The 19,295-nt window shown below is 43.7% G+C and overlaps 1 protein-coding gene across 1 annotated transcript in view; it reads left to right on the top strand.

Moving 5' to 3' along the window:
* Positions 1-19,295, top strand: part of CYFIP1 (cytoplasmic FMR1 interacting protein 1) — a 90,695-nt gene that overhangs the window by 56,441 nt on the left and 14,959 nt on the right. Inside the window, exons 21-24 of the mRNA XM_030889070.2 lie at positions 4,688-4,775; positions 14,021-14,164; positions 15,617-15,707; positions 17,141-17,271. Of these exons, the coding sequence (XP_030744930.1) occupies positions 4,688-4,775; positions 14,021-14,164; positions 15,617-15,707; positions 17,141-17,271 (454 nt within the window). The remainder of the gene's footprint in view (positions 1-4,687; positions 4,776-14,020; positions 14,165-15,616; positions 15,708-17,140; positions 17,272-19,295) is intronic.

Genomic DNA, 19,295 nt, shown 5'->3' with positions numbered 1-19,295 from the left:
ATCCTATGCCCGTCTCCATTGATTTTAGCTTGCTTGTTTCCTTGTCGCTGGGTTGGTTCTTCCCCACCCGTCCTTTATCCCACTCCCTTTCTCCCGAATCCCCCCAGAACCATTGGTCCCATTCTTTTCATCTCTGAGTTATTTATCCCACCTACCTTATCAAGATAGACATGCAGATACATTAATAAGTGCAAAACCAGGCAAAACCAAATAAAACAACAAAGGAAATCAAAACCAATAACAACTGCAGCAGCAAACAACAAACACAAAGCAACAATAACAAAGAAAGCCACTGACAAATGGAAAAGCCTATAAATAGTTCAAGGTCTGTTTGTTGTCCTGTACGAGTGTTTTCCAGTCGAGTCTGATGGGGTGCCACACTCTGTTCCCCGGGGATTCCATTACTTTGCTCCCCTTGCTGCTCTGTTGCGTGTCATGTCTCTTGGTGGGGCCGGCCCTGTGGTCCTCCCCGTGCGTTGTCTGGTCCAAGCAGGAACATTGTCCTCGGGGCGTGGTGGGCCAGGATGTCCTCTCCTCCCTCTCCATCCCTTTTTGTTTCTTCCGTGTGCTCCAATCTGACACGCCCCCTCCCCAAGCTGTAGCCCCAGTGCTGTCCTCTGAAGTGCATTCTTCTGAGTGGGGAGAAGTGTGAATGATTTGTGTGAGTAAATGTATGAGTGTGTGCTAGTGAGAGTGAGTATATGTGTGTGTGTATTGTGTGTGTGTGTGTGTGTGTGTGTATTCCTGTGAGAGGTATGTGTGAGTGTATATGTCTGTTTGAGTATATGTGTGTATAAGAGTATGTGAATGAGCTGTGTGGTGTAAATATGTGTGTGTTAGTATGTGTGCTATGTGAATGTGTGGGTGAGGATTTTAGTATGTGTGATTATGAGTATACATCAAGTGTGAGCATTTTTTTATAGTTTTGTGGGGTATTTTAACATAAGTGATGCATGTAAGTTTACATGTATGATGTATGAGTATGAACATGCATGAGTGTTTATTGGCATCTCAGTAATGTCAGTGAGTTTGGACATATGACTAAGCATGTGAATGCTGAGAGACTTACAGCATAAATGTGAGTATCTGTAGTTTTGTGTACTAAAGTGTGTGTGTGATGGATGAAGAGATAGTATGAGTGTGTGTGAGCATATGAGTGAATGTGTGTGACGTTTGAGCATGTGAATTAAAGTACGTTAATGTGAGTGTGTGACCATGAGTTTGTTGACTTACGTGACTGAGTGAACATGTGTTTAGCGTGGCATGTGTGTGAGTAAGCATATATGTGTGTTTGCTGATTGAATATGAACATGAGTGTCTCGTTTGAGAAGGAGCAATTTTCAAATACCTGTCTAAGCAAATTTTAATGCTTTTTGAAAGATAATGAAATCTATCAACACATAGCATAACAATGACAGTGTCCATAATCTAATCGGGAATGATTAGGCAGACCAAGCGCTAGGAAGCGGTGACCCTTAGCCAAGGGAAATCAGGCCGGTGGAGAATGAACACGAAAATGACAGAGGCGACGGAATAAGCAACCCGAACGTCGAAACACTAAGACATGAAAATGGTCAGTGTGCAAGGAATCCATTAGAATTAAAAATAAAAGTACAAGTTCTCAAATAAGCGACTCAATGGATTGAGTATCGGATTGTACTTTAACTATCTGTCTGTGTACTGTGTTGAATAAAATTTAAATAAAATCCATGTCCTTGGAACCTCAGGATGTGGACTCATTGCAGATACAAGTAGTCACATTAAAAATGAAGTTGTAGTGGAGCAGAGTGAGCCCTAGTCCAACGTGATTGGTGTCCTTAGAAGAACAGAGGCAGGCATATAACTAGAACACTGGTGGTAGACGCAGAGATTGTTGTGAAGCCATGATGTTACAAGCCCGGGATTGCAGGCAACACCAAAACGTAGAGAGGGGTAGTGGTTAGCACAGATGGAGAGGAGAGGGGTTTACATGGAATTGTTCTCTGACTTGCTTAGGATGGCGCTTACCTGGAAACATGCCTGTGTCTAAATGCAGCCAGCTGTCCACTTAGAATGCATACATTTAATCAAATGTAAATTTCAGCTTAAAGTTGCATTTTAAAAGTAAGAGTTTTTAAAGATTGTACTTTAGAATATGGCGTGAAATTGTATCATGATACAGGAAAACATGAAAAAAAGGAGAATTGTACAATAAAGGAATAAGTTCAGGGTAGCATCCCCCCAGCTGAGACCTGTCTTTGCCAGGATTGCCCTGTGCTTAAAACTGAGTCTTGAATTGGATGAAAGGTGAAGTGATGGCCCCTAATCCTGGTGTTCAAACCATATTTTTCCTGTTGTAGGCTCCATAAATATCTAAATTTGATTAAGAAAAGTTTGTATAAGAATATTTTTTAGAGGTGGGAAAGAAAAAAAAGAATATTTTTTAGAAGTAAATACTAGAAGAAATGCTTAATAGTATTTGGGAAGATTAGAGAAAAGTAAGTAAGAGAATGGTATTTGTAATATGTCATTTGACACTTTAGTTTACTTATCAGTATTATTTTGATTAAGCATTTTAATAAGAAATCAAATTATACAGAAGGCACTCTAGTAGTGCAGTGATAAAATGCTCAAGTGCTAAACTGCAAATGTGGCCGTTTGGACCCACAGCTGCTCCTTGGCAGAAAGATGTAGCCATCTGCTTTGGTAAAGATTCTGGCCTATGATGCCATTCTACTCGTAAACTGTTCAAAATAGTTCTGTATCTCAGCTATGTGACAAAGGATTAAGTTCTGGTTTTAAAATCTAACTAGCATTTAAACATTCTTACTTTATGGAAACATATTCTGTTTTATGTAGATTTATAAAAACTTTTATAAAGGTAATTCTTTTTGATAGTTGTTTAGGGGGATGACCTCGTGTACAGTAGTTGCAGCCTTACCTAAACCCACACCATCTGTACAGTCATTGATATGCTGGAGCCCACTGTGTGTTTTGATGACCTTCCAATCTCAAGGCTCATCTTCTAGAACTATATAGGGTTATCCTATTGTGATTCATAGGATTGCATTGGCTAATTTTGGAAATAGCTCACCAGGCTTTTCTTCCTAGTCTTTCTTAGTCTGTAAACTCTGTTGAAGCTTGTTCTGATGGTTTTTGAAATAGTGGTGGCATAGCTACCATGTCAAAACATGCCAGCCAAAACAGTAAATAAACTGACGGATGGGTGGTGGATAATAATAATGTCTTACTTTGGTGCTTGGCTTCCTCCAAATTGGTTAGTAGACTTGTCTAGTTGATTCATATTCTAATACTCACATATGTACTGTCCCTTCTCCCAGAGTTCATGGAGATGGATGTGTTGCAATAGCTTTACAGGCGTGATACCGTCAAGTTGCTGTCCCCAGAGTAAGCAGTCACTCACTGGCATTTATCCCAGGATCTAGTGATCTTATTATAAGTGTGTGGAGCCACAAGCAGACACCTATGCATACATAGATGCACACATACCAAGAGCATGGCACATGGGTAGAGACAGACCAATACCAGTCCAGGATCCTTTGGAAAAACCACACACACAATTGTGTGGTTTCCTCGTTAGACATTAATGTGTAAGTGATATTCTTTATTGATACATGAAGGTCTACCCTTGGCTGTGGTTACAACAGTGGTGTGTCAGGATGGACCATGTGCTGCTCATTGGGACCCTAGATGTGGCTGCCTATGTCTTCTCTGCTGAACTTGATGTAGCAGTCTGCTGGCTGCACCTGCACACCCTGCACATTCTGTTTAGTGTGCTAGCATGGTTCCGACATTTACTCCCTTTCTGATATAGTAAAGTATAGTAAAGCTCTAATCAAGTTAATTAGAGCTGAATAACTAATAAAACTATATTTTTCTTTATTATGCTTATTTTCAAAAGTTTTATGTTTAAGTGATTTGAAATGTGTTAGCTGATCTTTGCATTTCTGTTTTAAAAGTCAAATACTTGATTTTAAGTGACTTCTGATTCTTTATCAGTATAGTGGTGGTGCAGTGGTAGAATTCTCCATGTGGGAGACCTGGGTTCACTTTCTGACCAGTGAGTCTCATGTACAACCACCACTCATGTTACTATGATGTTCAGTGGAGCTTCTCGATTAAGACAGACAAGAAAGGAAAGCCTGGAGATTCTTTGGGGGGGGTAGGGGAGGATCCCCAGGGGGATCCCCATGGCTTACACCAATCCAATTTCATAGGAGGAATTCAGCATTATCATGACACTCTCTCTTACTTAAATATGTTTATAAATGTTTAAATTTGCTAATTTTTATTGTTAGCCCTTAGCTGGCGATTTCTGTAACCAGAAGTATAGAAGTCCTGAGAACACAGAATTCAGCATTCATTACCAAGCATCAAGTCAGTTTGAAATGGTTCCATTGCTGTCAGGGCACGAAGCTTCACTTTTCAGACTCTACCTTCCTGATTTGGATAGTAAGAGCTAGCTTATGGGAGGAAGCTGAGTGATCCATTTCCTTCTTAGACTTTGGATTATAAGGGATATACCTGTGTTGTATTTCAGAGTATCTGTTTCCCAGGATTTTCCTATTCAATGGTTGTATCAGTTAACTGGGAGAAGAGTTTCTATTGAGGGATAATGAAAAAGTTGTGAATTTTTAAGGACTATAAGGTTTTAGTTTTTATTTATTTATTTTTCTTCTTCTTTTAGGTTTGTTCGGACAGTATTACCATTTTCTCAGGAATTTCAAAGAGATAAACAGCCTAATGCACAACCTCAGTACTTGCATGGATCAAAGGTAGGTTATTCTTGGTTTGTAATGATTATTTTAAATCAGTTGAGTTGCGATGATTTTAAGTTTACAAGGTAAAAATATTCTTAACTACAAAATGTTATTTTTTTTCTTCTACTCTATCGGCGCCTTTCTAGAAATTAGCAATGATTTAAAATATACAATAACCAATCAGCTAACCAGGAAAGAACAACTCTGAAGCCCTTATCTGAAAGTAGCTCTACGTAGTGTAGCGTTAGGCCAGCTCCCTTTGAGCGAGGATATTGGGGGCTCTTGATCTCACATGGGAATTGCAATCCATTTGGGATTCAGGGAGGGTTTCAAGGAAGTGTATGGAAGGTGTACACAGAAGCATTAGAGAGTGCCATCCTGGTGTGACCTGCAAAGCGAAGAGCTGAGGTGGAAAGAAGAATGGCCGAAACGATCAGACAGCCAGAAACCAAGAGTAAGGCTTTTGTGTGGTGAGCAGACAGAACTCACTGTGTTAGGAATGATTCTATAGAGAAACAAAACTAGGACACACGCATGTGTGTGTAGGTTTATACAGCGAGAAGGAATATAGCAGCTAATTAATCCACACAGCAGCACAGAGGGCTCAGTTCAACTCACTTTCGTGGAACAGTTAACATGAGGAGGTACCCATTAAAAACCAAATTGTGCTGGGCAGAGCAGACCTTTGCAGTATGCTTTTTCTCCACTAGGCGAGCATTAGCAACTCCCTCTGAGTTAGTGCACCCAGTGGCATTACCTGGGAAGGTTCTCTATGGTCACAGTACATTTTTCGTAAAAGCATTTTCACTCGATCCTCATTTGTTGTTATAGCCGATTTAAGAGAACAGCGGGTGGCTATGAAATTTTGTTTTCTGCTCAGGAAAAACTGAGCAGAAATTGTTGTGATGTTGAACACAGCTTACAAGGACAGTGCTGTGGGGAAAACTCAAGTGTATGAGTGTTTTCTCCTTTCAAAAAAGGTGAAATGTCAACTGATGACAAACCTCATTCTGGACATTCATCAACTACCCAAATGGATGAAAATGTTGACTTGTGATGCATTTGGAGTTCGATCCACCAGATCAGACTATTAATTAAGCTTTCTATTTAGAGGTTCTGAACAGATCGCATAACAGTGTGAGACTAAAAATACCTGATTTGTGGCAGACAGGGGACTGGTTTTGCCACCACGACAGTGTACCTGTTCAGATAGCCATCTCACTGTGCCAGTTTTTGACAAAAAACAGCATGCCTCTCTTGCCCCATGTACCTTATTCACCTGACCTGGCTCCATGCCACTTCTTCTTGTTTCCATGAATGAAGAGGGACATGAAAGGATAGCAATTTGATGACGTAGAAGAGGTGAAGAAAAAACAAGGGAGGTGCTGTCAGCCATCCAAACAGATGAGTTTGAAAAATGTTCCAAGAATGGATTCACAGATTTAACAGATGTATTACATTTAATGGAGATTGCTTTGAAGGTGATAAGGTTGTTTAGTAAAAGAAATTTAAATATATAGCTTTGAGGGGAAAAAATTCCATTTTGGGGATGGTACCCCCTTGTATGCTGGAAGTCCCTCAACTCACATGGGCTGCTGTGTCCCAAGGTCAAGGAAACAGGCAGTGGAGTCTTCCCTCAGACCAGGCAGGTGGAGTCTGCTCATACTCAGCAAACAACAGGGTGGGTCATCAGCAGTCAGTAGCTTGGGAGTTTAGTGAAGCAGCCCCGATGGGATCTCAAGCTCAATCACACGACAGGATCCACCAGCCTCAAGCTCAAGCAGTGAACGTACCAGCAGCTTGGCGAAGCAGGTCTCGGAGTAGCCTGAAGCTCTAGCCACAGGATCCACCGGTTGGCTTGGCCCATAGGTAGTGTGGCACACAGGTTGAGGCAGAGAACTAGCTAAAGCAGCAACACACTGGTCCTGTTACCAGGGAACAAGAGGGCGATGGGATGCCAGCTGTCTTTACTTATTTCTGTCCTCCTCCAATCACGCTGTGACCTGATTAAACTCCACCCACATGTTCCTATTAGCCTAGTTGGCACAATAAACCTAATTATCACACCCACCAACAGCTTAAGACAAATGTCTCGGGGGGGTGGAGGTTGGTGTTTCAAAAAGAATATTATTAAAAACTAAGAGCCCTAATATTTAAAGCACTGTAGAACTTAATAAGGAAAGGACAGGTGATACATTGTAAAAAAGAGAGACAGATGAAATGAGCACATCTTCATACAAATAAACAGATATCTTTTCTAGCAATTGAAGCAAAGTAGGTGAGAGTAGTTAAAGGCTTTGGGGCCGTTGGATAGGAAAGGTTGATGTGCCCACTCTCTGTGGGAGGGTGAAATTCTTTTCAATGTTAGTGACACATGTCAATCGGGTCCTATGATTCTAGGAGTCATTTTATCAAAATCTGCCAATAGTTCAATGTTTTCACATCTGGAAATCTGAGTCCTAAGGAAATCATAAGGCCAGGTACAGAGCAAGGTCTGTTGCGAGTAACTGTACAACATTGACCTACAAATACTGAAGCTGCAGTAACATATGTACAAATGTGCTTGACACCATAGATGAATGTATGGATTGTGATAAAAGCTGTAAGAGCCCACAATAAAAGTATTTAATAAATAGATAAATAAAAGAATCATATCGTTTAATTGAATGCAATGTAAACACGAAGAGTGTGTAAGTCTTTATGATAGAACATGTTATATAAAAAAAATAAAACTCCAAGCAAAATTATGGTTAGTACCAAAAGAAGAACAATAAAAGTGACTTCTCTGTGTACATTCAGAGAAAACAACAACAAAGGCTAAATACTGGCTGTTCCTGGAAGGCTGCTGCCTGAGAAACTGACCTCTTTGTCTGAACCGCATCTAGGAAGAGTGTGCGTTTTTCTTACGTTTACTTCTTGTGAGGCGCACATCTGACCTGAGTGTCAGCTTCAGTTCTGGTGGGCAGCGTGGGGAGCTGGCATCCCTGTCCAGACTGGTTTGCAGATGAGGGTGAGCTGCCTGCCTGGTGGCCGCCCACCTGTGCCTTGGTAGAAACATCCCAGAACGCCAGTGTCCTCGTGTGCCTCGTCTTTAGAAAAATAACTAATCCAATTAAAAGCATAGAGTTCTTGGATTATCTCATCTCGGAGAACTGGAAAATGCTATTGCTTCTGCAGAGCTCCCTGCCAGCCCCTCAGGCTGCTGGCTCCCCATGTTGACCTCCTTCAGGTAGACTTTGTTGCTGGGGTCTGCTGTCGCTGGCTCGCTTTAGCATGCGCCGCAATGCTTCACAGGGTTTCTTCACATCCCTCCTTCGATTTAGCTGATGGTTTCTTTCTACCCTTAAATTGATGTTAGGGTACTAAATGCTGCTCGGTTTCTGCGACACCCATGTCGTCATTGTCTCCCTGCCCTCACAGTATATTCTCTACTGTTGCTTCCACCCTCACAAGTGTACTGTATTCTTTACTGATTCTCCTGTTTCGTCTTTATTTCTCCTCCTCCCGCCCTTTGATTTCCATTATTACATTGCAGATTGTCTGGGTAAAGGCATTGCTGTTGTTGTTTTGGTTTGTTCTACTAGATAATACTTAAGCTTACTGCATTCATGCACAATTTTTTCCTCCCAACAGTTTTATTCACATATCATATAATTCAATAGTTCAATCACATTAGTTCAATCACAGTCATCACCACAATTCGTTTTAAAACATTTTCTTCAATCTTGCACTTATTTTTATGAGCTCCCCATTTCTCCCAGACTCCCAAGGGACCATTAATCTAGTTACTGTCTCAATAGATTTACCTATCATGAATTTCATATACAGAAAAACATTAAAAAACAACAACAGCAAAAGAAACCAAAAGAGATTGAAAACTTCAATGGGAAAGGAAGCAGAAAATATTAAAAACTAGAACAAATTTAAATGAATCACAGGAAAGATCAAATGATAGAGTGCTAAATCCATTTTCCAGTGCATTCTGCATGTTAGCAAGGCTGTTCACATCCCTGGTTCATGGTCAGAGGAGACTCCCCAGGGCTTACTCCATGTGTGTTTCCCTTTTATTGTTATTATTGAAACAGCTTTAAAATGGGTATAAAGGGAGATCAAATGACAAGTTATTACATTTTGACCTAATTCCCTCTGCCATATTGACTTTGCAATGCCCCCTGTCTGATAACAGGGCTCTTCACATCCCTCAGCCATGACTAGAAGGGATTCACTAGATGCTGACTCCACGGGTGGACCCTGCAAATGAATTTTGGCCTTTTGTCATCCATAGCCTTCTGCAAACCAGGTGCTCACAATTTAAGTTGTGATGCCATTCCCTCCTTTAGATTTGGATGATGTTATTTACAGTGCTTGGATCACACACAGGCTGATGTGCTTCTTCCTTGTGGACTTATATGACATCTCACTTTGAAAACAAGTCTTTAAGACCCCAGGTGTTATTCTTTATGATAGCCAGGCACCATCTAGTTTCTTTGCTAAAGCAAAGTGACTTCTTCATTAGGTCATGCATCAAGCAGGGCCATGTCATAATAGCTAATTGGTCTTAGATTGAGGCTAGAATAAGTGCTGGCCCCAAACCCATTCATGCATTTATGGTTTATATAGGTCTCTGGTTCACCTTAGAGATATCATTTTCGTTTTATGTTAGAGAACAATACCAATTATCCCCCTGGGGCATCACTTCCACTGCCATCAAGTCAGTGTTGACTGATAGCAACCAACTGGGCATGGTAGACCTGCCCTCTGTGAGTGTACAAGCCTGCAAATCTTCACAGGAGTAGAGAGCCTCATCCTTCAACGGGGCTTGCCGCTATGCATTCATACATGTTTTTAAAGAAAGTGAGTAAACTCTTGGGCAATAGTTATTTGTGCATATTTACTGTCTAAAATCTTTTAGTGCTTTTGAATTTTGCCCAAATTTTGTGCTGGACATTTATATAAATCTTGTACAACAGTCCAGAGGTGGCTCTGAGAAGTCATTAATGGTGACCATGAGTATTACCAGTGGACCCCACTTCCCAGCCATAGGACTTGGGTCATCTGTCAGTCTGGGGTCCCCCTGTAGGCCTGTGCCTCTGGGGAGTGGGTGTGTGCAGTAGGTGTCTACACTGTCTCCAGGGAAGGGAGCATTGGGTCACACCCACACCCATCCCAGAAGGCTAGGCACTCAGTAACAGTCTAAGGAAGAAACTCCACTCGCCCCATAGCCTCTCCCTCTGGTTCTCCAAGCTTGTGACATCATGGTGCTATACGTGGACCATTCAGAGCATCCCAGAGTTTTACAAGTTAGGGTGTAAATTAAATTTCTGGTTGGCAAAAATGGAGATGGCAGATATGCTAGCAGAACAAACCAGTGTTAAGTAGAAGATATTTTGAAGAGGATTAGAAACCATTTCTGTGTTAGTAGCGATGAAAATTCCCCCTATGTTTTTAGAAGATGTGTGGTATTTCTAGTCAAAACTAATCTCTTTCCCCTCATTTGTGAAGTAGCATATTCTCTGTGGAATGTGTAGTATGTCAGGCAGGCATGTGTCATATGAGAAGTTGCGCTACTAAAAATGCCTTGTCAGAGAAACCTGCTGTACCCTTGCTCTGGTAAGATTGCATGTTAAGAAGCAACTAGCTTTGGAAGGAGCCTCTAGGGCAGGGGTGAAGCGCAGTCCTGGAGTACTGGGGCTAGAATCCTCTGGGCCTGGGGGGAGAGTAGATGTCAGAGGGGGGACGTCAGAGGGTAAGGGAGTGAGCCGGAGTGGGAATGAGGTCTGTTGGAAAGTGGTTGCATTTCTCCAGGCAGGAGATGGTACCTTAGACGAAGATGGTATCTACTGAGACCAAGAGGTGGATAAAGTCAGAATGTATTTAAGAGCTAGAATCAACTGGACTTGCTAACAGCTTAAAGATAGACGGTAAGACAAGGATGCTTCCTAGGTTTTAGCAGTTGGTAAAGGAGGTACCACTTTTTGAGATTTTGCAAGGACCAGGGAAAGAGACTGGAGATATTTTTCCCCTGCCAAGTGTAAAGTGCCAATGGCATATATAGATGCTCATGAATGCATGAGAGATTTGTTATGTTCTTCTTGCTGGATGGGAGTGGGGGTGGGGGGCGAGGGGAGTGCCAGGGATCCTGAGATGTGCCCTGCAGTTTCTAAGTCAGTTAGATGGCCGCAATTTGTGACCATGATTTATCACAGCAAAAGGGCACAGCAAAAAAAAAAAATCAGCAAAGGAAAATGATTTGTAGGTGAAGTCCACGGAAATCAGGCACAAACTTCCAGCGTCCTCTCTCAGTGGAGTTGGGGCAGGGGCTGATGTGGGATGTCCAGGAAGAGTTTTATTGAAAGTGGATGTATAGAGGTTCAGCAAACCATAGGAGAGGATTATACACTTGATGGGTTCAAGTGGGCAGCTTGGGAAAGAAGTTTGGGTGCCCCTGCCTGGTGAGTTTCTCTTTTATAGTCCTTTTCCCTGCCTTAATCCACTCAGTGGGTGCTGCTTTCTAAGCTGAATCAGCTTCTTTGAGGTAGTTTTTCCAATCACTTTCTCATTCCCAGTATCCAGTGCCCTTTCTCTCTCGATGCCCCTTCTGTCAACTATCTTATCAGTCTAACCAATCCAAGGATTGCAGGCAATACGGCAGACTGCTGGCTCAGGTCTAAAGAACTGGATGTCAGATGATGAACCTGATGGGAGACCAGTGAAAATCAAGCCCTCTTTTCCACGGAGTCCACACATAACTGAAGCAGACCACACCCCTGAGCAATCTTCCTTCAACAATCTCATTGTTGTGGGACAGGTTGAATTATGTTAGATCTTGTCATGAGGTGTCCCGATTACTATCCTTGTGCCAAATCACTGAGAATCATGGCCTAGCTTGGTTGACATAAAACCTTAACGATTACAATGTACTTTTGTGTTGTTTTTGTTTTTAAGTGTAGTTTGGGTGAAATATTACACAACTAGTTTATATGTATATGTATTTTGTTTCGTGACTTTAGTTCCAATCCCTTCCCTGGGTCCCTGTTGCCCTGCTTTCTTGCCCCTTCCTGTCTCCGGAGCTTTGTTGTGGCGAATGTGTTGCCCCTCTGGTCTCCTGTGGTTGATTGCACTCAGGAGCACATAACTGTTATCACTCCCTCTATTGCTATTTTGGTTTGGTGTCGATGGGAGGTTCTGACTCATTAGCGACTCTGTGAACAGCCTAACTAAGCTCTGCCCAGTCCGTTCCACTCACACTCATGGCACTACGGAGCCTGTCGTGTCAAGCCGTCTCATTGAAAGTCACCGTTTTGTTCTCTCTATACTTTATTAAGTCCTTGTCCACGAACTGATCGCATCTGATAGTCATGTCCAGGCTTGAGATGAAACCTCCCGAGCCTCTCGCTCTTCTAAGGAACATTCTGGCTGGACTTGCAGGATAGATTTGTTTGTTCTTTTGGCAGTCCACAGTAGATTTACTACTCAGACACATCAACTCTTTGCCAGTCTCCCTTATTCATTGTCCAGTTTTTCCTTGGGTTTGAGATTATGGAAAGTACCAAGACTTGGGTTAGGCAAACCTCAGTCTTCAAAGTGACATCTTTTGCTTGACTGAAAGAACAGATAGGTGTTTACCCAAGTTCATCTCAGCACTGTTCACAATAGTAAGATCATGGCAACCTGTAAGCCAATCAGTGGAAGAGTGGTCAAATAAACACTGATATATACACACAACGGAGTACTATGTATCACTGGAGAATAAAGATGAACCTAAGTACCCCTTGGAATGGATGTACCTACAGAATAAAGTAAAACTAGTCAATCACAAAAGGACAAATATCGCATGAGACCACTGCATGAGAAAAATTTAAGACAAAGTTTTCATAACAAACAAACAGATTTTGATGTTAGGGCTGGGAAGAAAAGCAATAGGCTAGAGCACTTTCTCAAATTGGGTGATACTGCCCTCTAGTGGGGCACCAGACCAATTCAAAGGAGCTGCAAAAGCAAATACCTACACCTTATCCGAGATTATGGGTTATAGTACAAAAATTTTTCATTGCTAGGGGGGTGCTGAGTGATTTTTTTTCCCCCTGAAAAATGGGAAGTAGACCAAATAAGTTTGGGAACCTAAAGGCTAGCGGACAGACATTAATTAGGGCGAAAAGGAAGATAGTATTCCACAAGAGAGAGGAGAGGGGTGGGGAGAACAAGCTGTTGGGGGTGGGGTGTTGGTAAGCAGCTTAAATTGTTAAATACAAAATTGATTCTCTGAAATGTAAATCCCACCTAGTTCACAATCTTTTTGATATGATGTTCACCATATCAGCTTTCCACTCTTTTTGTTGTTGTTTGTTAATCTACAGGTTTTCTTGCAACTAGTTCTCTGTTTTCTTTTACCTGAAAGTGACTACAGCACCATAATTTGTTTATACACGTACAAGTATGTGCTACAGAATGCTCCCCAATGCAGTTTCTACATGTTTAATTCACTGATATAGAATATGTCTTTCGTATCACTATTCTTTCATGGGTTATTCTACCACCATTCACGTGAACTCAATGCTTCTGTTATGGGTTTAATTGTATGTCTCTCCCTGCCCCTGTCTGTCTTCCCTCTCAAATGTATATAGCAAATCCTAACCAATATGGTCGCATTTGGGATGGGCTGTCCCTACTGACTGTGCACCCACGATCTTTGAAGATAAGCTTAGCTGTTTATCTTCAAACAGAAACCCCCTGGTGTTCTCTTGTCCCTTGTAACCCCTCTGAGAGACTGCTCTCTGTGGTGAGTTAATCCAGTAGCTCAGGGCAGGTGTGTTGGCAGAGGAGACTTGCCCCAGAAAGTTCCAAGGCTGTGTGTCTTCAGGGAATCAGACAGCCAAACCATTTTGAACCACTTACCTTTGGGTTAGCAGCCAAGCTCCTTAACCACTATGCCACTTGGGCTCCATTTTCTCATACCAGGACCCCAAAATATCTTCTGTAGAATTGACAGGTTAGTAAATGTTGAAACGCAAAATGGTTTTGGCGTGCCCCATGCGTGCGTACACACACACACACACACACACACCTCTTTTTAAAGCAAAATTGCTTTTTGTACAAAATTGAAGACATGCCCATCTTAAGAGCAAATTCATTAGGTATTTTAACCCAAGGGTGTGATGTTGTAATTCTTTACATAGCATTCCCTCATCTGAGTGTGTGCAGAAGGAAGGGGGTTGCACCTCAAGGCTTTATCAAGTGCTCGTATTCCTTGTTCCCTCCAGGCTTTGAACCTGGCCTACTCCAGCATTTACGGCAGCTACAGGAACTTTGTGGGTCCTCCACACTTTAAAGTCATCTGTCGACTACTTGGATACCAGGGTATCGCCGTGGTCATGGAGGAGCTGCTGAAGGTTGTCAAGAGCCTGGTACGTTTCCTGCCATGTGCTGCGCTTCCTTCGAATTGGCCTTGATCATTGGGCTAGAATGAGTTAGGGAGCCAGCGGCAGCTGTCTTGGCTATGAAGTAGCTCCGTGGCATTTGTGGGGAGTGTAGAACTAACTAGTGCGGCAGCAAGTGATGCACACTGAGGTGGCAGGCATGTGCTGAGGCGTATCACAAATACAAGCCTGACTGGTTTGCATATGTGTTACAGCCCCTGATCTAAGTGATGTACACTTTAGACCAACGTCTGAGGTTAAGCAAAAGCCCAGTGTTTGTAGAAGCTTGCTTATCGGGACATTTTTAGGAAAGGTGATGTTATTCAAGGATACCCATAGTGAATTTTCTTTTCCTGTACATAATTTTTGGCATTCACTAAGATAGCTTCTTTGTTTTCTTCTTCAGAATTTTAACTTTTAAAAAAAATTCATTTTGTGAGTGAGACCATCTATTTTAAAAGTTATTTATTGCCAAATATAGACTTCTCGTGTCTTTTTCGTGATTCACACACTGTCCCAAAAAAGTTTGTGTGACAATGTGAAGTAGGCTAAAATTGAATTAAAGTAAACTTAGGCAAAGAAAAGTTCAGAGAATTCTAAGATACTGACAAATTATAATCATATCAGTGAAGATAAAAATCTATGTAGATCCTAGATGGGTTTGGTTGCTGGGGACAGCCCTAACCTCATGACCATCCAGGCCCGCCAGGCCCGGCCCCCTTGGTGACATGGGCAGTGAGGGTCTGACGGCCTCACTGTGGCTGCCCTGAGCACAAGGTTGCCCTGGTGCTGCTTTGGAGAGGCCCTGAGTGCATCAGAACTTGCAGAGCCTCCTGGACAAAACGATTTTCCTCCAGTTCTCTTGACCTCTGGGCCCTGAATGTCAGCCCTTCCTAATGCTTCTCCCTTACCCCAGGGGTTTCTCTACTGTGTGATCCACAGCCTGAAAGCACCCACACCTTATCCCGTGCCTCAGTGGCCCCGTCTTGGCCAAGAGGCTCCAGACTGGGTCGTGATAGTGAATGTGACAGTGTGCTAATCAGACCTCTAGGTGTGCATGCCAGTGCCTCACAGGTGGTGCCTGGCTGTGCAAAGGGGCAGCCATCCTGCCCCTCTCCACCACCTAGCACCTTATCCTAGCCCATGCCTGGCAGGTCTGTTGACCACACTGCTCTCTCCCGAGAGGCAGTTGCACTTGCCTTTTGGGTGCCATAAACTGCAGCACAGCCCCTTGATGCTCTGAGCCATCCTCTCTTACTGGCACCTGTAGGACTGGTGATCTGAAAAGGGCATGGGTGTGGAATGTGAAGTACTTCTCCCAGAAGTGGGATTTAAATTCCAGCCAGAGTGACCCCGCAGCCCACGTGCTGAAGGCAGCATGGTACCAACCCTCACCTCCCGGGAGGGGAGGTGTGACTGACGCAGCCCTGTCTTCTACAGCTGCAGGGCACCGTCCTGCAGTACGTGAGGACACTGATGGAAGTGATGCCCAAGATCTGCCGCCTGCCCCGGCATGAGTACGGTTCTCCTGGTGAGAGACGGGGCATGGGCGGTGGGTGGGCCTGCTGCTGCTTTTGAGGGAGTGGGGCACCGCCGGACAGGAAGCAAAGCTGCCTCCTTTGAGAAGTGAGGGAAAAATGAAACGATCTTGCTGATGACAGTAGATGTCCTTGCTCTGGTGGGAGGGATAGGTGTTTTGGAGTATAATGGAGGCCCGTTTGACAAGTGAGGAACTGGGGGAGGGGGGGGCGGGCAATGCAAAATGCTCAGGGACCTGGGGGGTTACAGGGCCCCACAGGTCTTGCCCACAACGTTTCAAATTAGAAGGGGACAGGAAGCTGGAGTGGGCTGGGGCTTAAGGGCTACAGCTCGATACCCCTCTCGGGGTGGCTCTAGCCATCTCTTGTCCCTGTGTTCTCCCGCCCCATCCTCGTCCGTCTGCTCTCTTCTTGCTGTCGCCTTTCTTTCCCTTTCTCGCCTCCTGCCAGTTCCTCCCCTACCCCCTTCCCCTTTCCTTTCTCCCCTCACTTCCTTTTCTCTCCCTTCTTCCTTCCTTTTCCCACTCCAGTCCTTCCCCGCACTCCCCACCAGCCCCCGTTTTAGAGCCAGTCGTTATAGTTGCACCCCTCCAAAAAAAATCTCCTCGGGGCCAGCTGTCTGGAAGTTTGTTAAGTTGTTGACTATAAATGTGATGATCTCCTCACCTAATTCACAATACAATGTGGGGGCGGGGGGATAAAATGAAATAAATAGGACTGATGTTTTTAAACCTCCCTGTGGTTGTTGAGTGGGTTTGCCCGGAATCCGAGATCTGCCTGGGGAATCTGGGCTTTTTCGTGTTTTTGTCTCATGCCTGTCTCGTGGTGCAGACGTCCTGTCGTGCTCTGGACCTGCAGGGGGATTGGACGTTAGCTGCAAGCTTTGCATAGATGCCCTCGATCGGGTGATCTAGTCCTTCCTGTGCCTGTGAGGCATCTGGGCGGCACAGTGCGTTAAGAACGAGGCTGTGAATTGAAAGGGCAGCACTTTAGGATGACCAGCAACTCTGCAGAAGAAAGAGGAGGGATTCTACTTCCATAAAGGGTGACGGCCTCCGAAACTCGATGGAGCAGCTCCCCTGGGCCGTGTAGGGCTGCTGGGGGTGGAGGCTCTTGGCTCTACCTGTGAATGACTATTGAACATTTTCATAGAGCCTTGCTGCCTGTGCTAGAGGACCAAGGGGGCTTTCTCCCTTACTCTTGTACTGTCCCTGCAGCCTCCTCTGAAAGACCAGAGTGGCCATTAGGTCCTCTTCTTCCAACAGGCCACATGGGGCGGTCAGACTACCAGTGTGGGAAGGGATTGGGCACAGGAACATTGTGGCCCTCTCCATAGCAGTGTGCTGTTGTGATGCAGTGTGTTGTGTGGCCCCCAGTCCTGCCTCCTCCTGCCTCCCTAAATGCACCATTTGCTCTCTGGCCACAGGTATCCTTGAGTTCTTCCACCACCAGCTGAAGGACATTGTAGAGTATGCAGAACTAAAGACCGTGTGCTTCCAGAACCTCCGGGAGGTGGGCAATGCCATCCTCTTCTGCCTGCTCATCGAACAGAGCCTGGTGAGCCACAGCCATGCGGACAGAAGGAGGCTTTTTGTCAGAGGCTTGATTTGTGTGGGGTTATTTAGTGGGAGACGGGTGGCAGTGCTATGAGGTAGCATTCTTTTTAGATTTTAATTTTAATTTGTTCCTTGCGGTTGAGTGGGGGGGGGGGCAATGTAGTTCATTGTTAGCAGATTTTTTATTTTCTGTGTGCGCACTGTAAACATGTTTTATGTAGTCCTTGCTTTATGTAAGCAAACTCAAATAAGGTACAGATATATGTACGAGGTGCAGCATTTTGTTGCCCAGGAAAACTCTCTGTGCAGCAAGTGACACATTCCTTCTGTGTGTTGCACACTTAAAGTGAAGCGTATTGTAGTGTGGTTGAGGGGCTAAAACTTGCCTGTAGCTGTGCCTTGTGGACACCACCATGGTGGAAGTCAGAGTAAGGGGAACACCTGGAAACCCACCCCAACTGATGAATCCCACAAGGAGATGCCTTACTCTTGCATCCGGGGCACCTCTGCCTAGTGTCATTGGGCCTCTTAGTCTGACCCAGCATTTTGTTTCGATTGAAAATATGTCAACTTTATACTATGAAATGAAATGCCTAGTGTGTATGATACAATAGGTTGAAGATTTAATAGAGGGAAACGTTGCTAATACCGTGAAAGATGAGACTATGCATTTAAGAAGCTCAGTGACCGGGTAAGACACCCTAATAGAATCACCAAGACTTAAGATGAAACTTTCTAAAACCAAAGACTAAGAATCCTGGACACAGGGAAGGAAAATTACCTTCCCCCCCAAATCCAAATCCACTGCCATCAAGATAATTCCAACTCATAAAGTTTCTATGGCTTCAATCTAGAAGGGGCCGAAAGTTTCATCTCTCTCCTGCAGCATGTGTAGTCGGTGTGAAAAATGAGTAACCTACCATGCCACCGTGGAGCCTCCACTACTTACGAAGGATAAGCAACAAGAAAGCGTGCAGGCAAGAAGGCAATTAAATGACATATACAAAACTCTAAAAGAAAATACTTACCAACAAAGAATATTTACTCAGCAAGATAGCCATCAAACATAAAGGTGAAATTAGGAAATGTCCAGGTAAGCAGAAATTAAGGGATTTTATGAAAACAGGATCCACCTTACACAGAAAATTACAGGAAACAGAGAAACCTAAAAACATCAGCATCACCAAAAAACGCACAGCAACCTGACAGCAATCGATTCATACTTATAATTCTATTAAATATAAATGGATTACGTGCTCCAGTTATACGTAAAAGAGTGGCAGAATAGAAACAAAACCAACCGAAACCAAGCTGATGCCCTCGGAGCCAGTTCCAACCCACAGCAACCCTTTGGACCGCACCAACCTGCCCTGTGGGTCTCAAGACTCAATCTACAGGAGTAGAAAGCCTCGTTTTCCTCTCGAGGAATGGCTGCTGACTTCAAACTGCTGACTTGCACCGGGCCCCTTTCGAAACCTCTTAGACATTAAACACTTGGAGGGAGTGACTCCCAAAGGCTGGGGCCTCGGGACCGTAGTCTCAGGGGATACCAACGTCAGTTGACACCAGGACAGTCCACAGAGATAACTGATGAGTAGTGACTGGAGTCTGAAATGCCTTTGAGTGGCCATCTGTCCTGTAACTATTGTCCTCTCCCCTTCAGGAGCAAAGAGGAGTGACGGGGTTAACAAAACCACCTTGGGGAAATAATTGGGCCACAGGAATAATGGACTACTCACATTTCACCTCCACCATCTTAATACTGGATTAATTAGATGCTGTTTGGCTACTACTCTTAACTGCTCTGAAAGGATTGTTATTAGAAGGTCTGGATACAGTAAGATAAAAATGTGAAACAAGCTCAAAATCATTAAAAAAAAAATTGTCAGGTTTACAGGAGAGATAGATACTGGTGAAATGCCTGAAACTATGTCCCTAATCCTCCCTTAGGCCTACAACTGAACTCATCCATGTGGCTCAATGTTTAGCCCCAAAATAGGTGTGTGAGGTGAAGAAAACACTAAG

Source organism: Echinops telfairi, unplaced genomic scaffold (genome assembly GCF_000313985.2).
Source record: "Echinops telfairi isolate 266 unplaced genomic scaffold, ASM31398v2 ScPeMD7_7475;HRSCAF=8513, whole genome shotgun sequence".
In the NCBI taxonomy this organism is placed as follows: domain Eukaryota; kingdom Metazoa; phylum Chordata; class Mammalia; order Afrosoricida; family Tenrecidae; genus Echinops; species Echinops telfairi.
The sequence above is the reverse complement of the archived record's forward strand: the minus strand, read 5'-3'. Positions and strand labels throughout refer to the sequence as shown.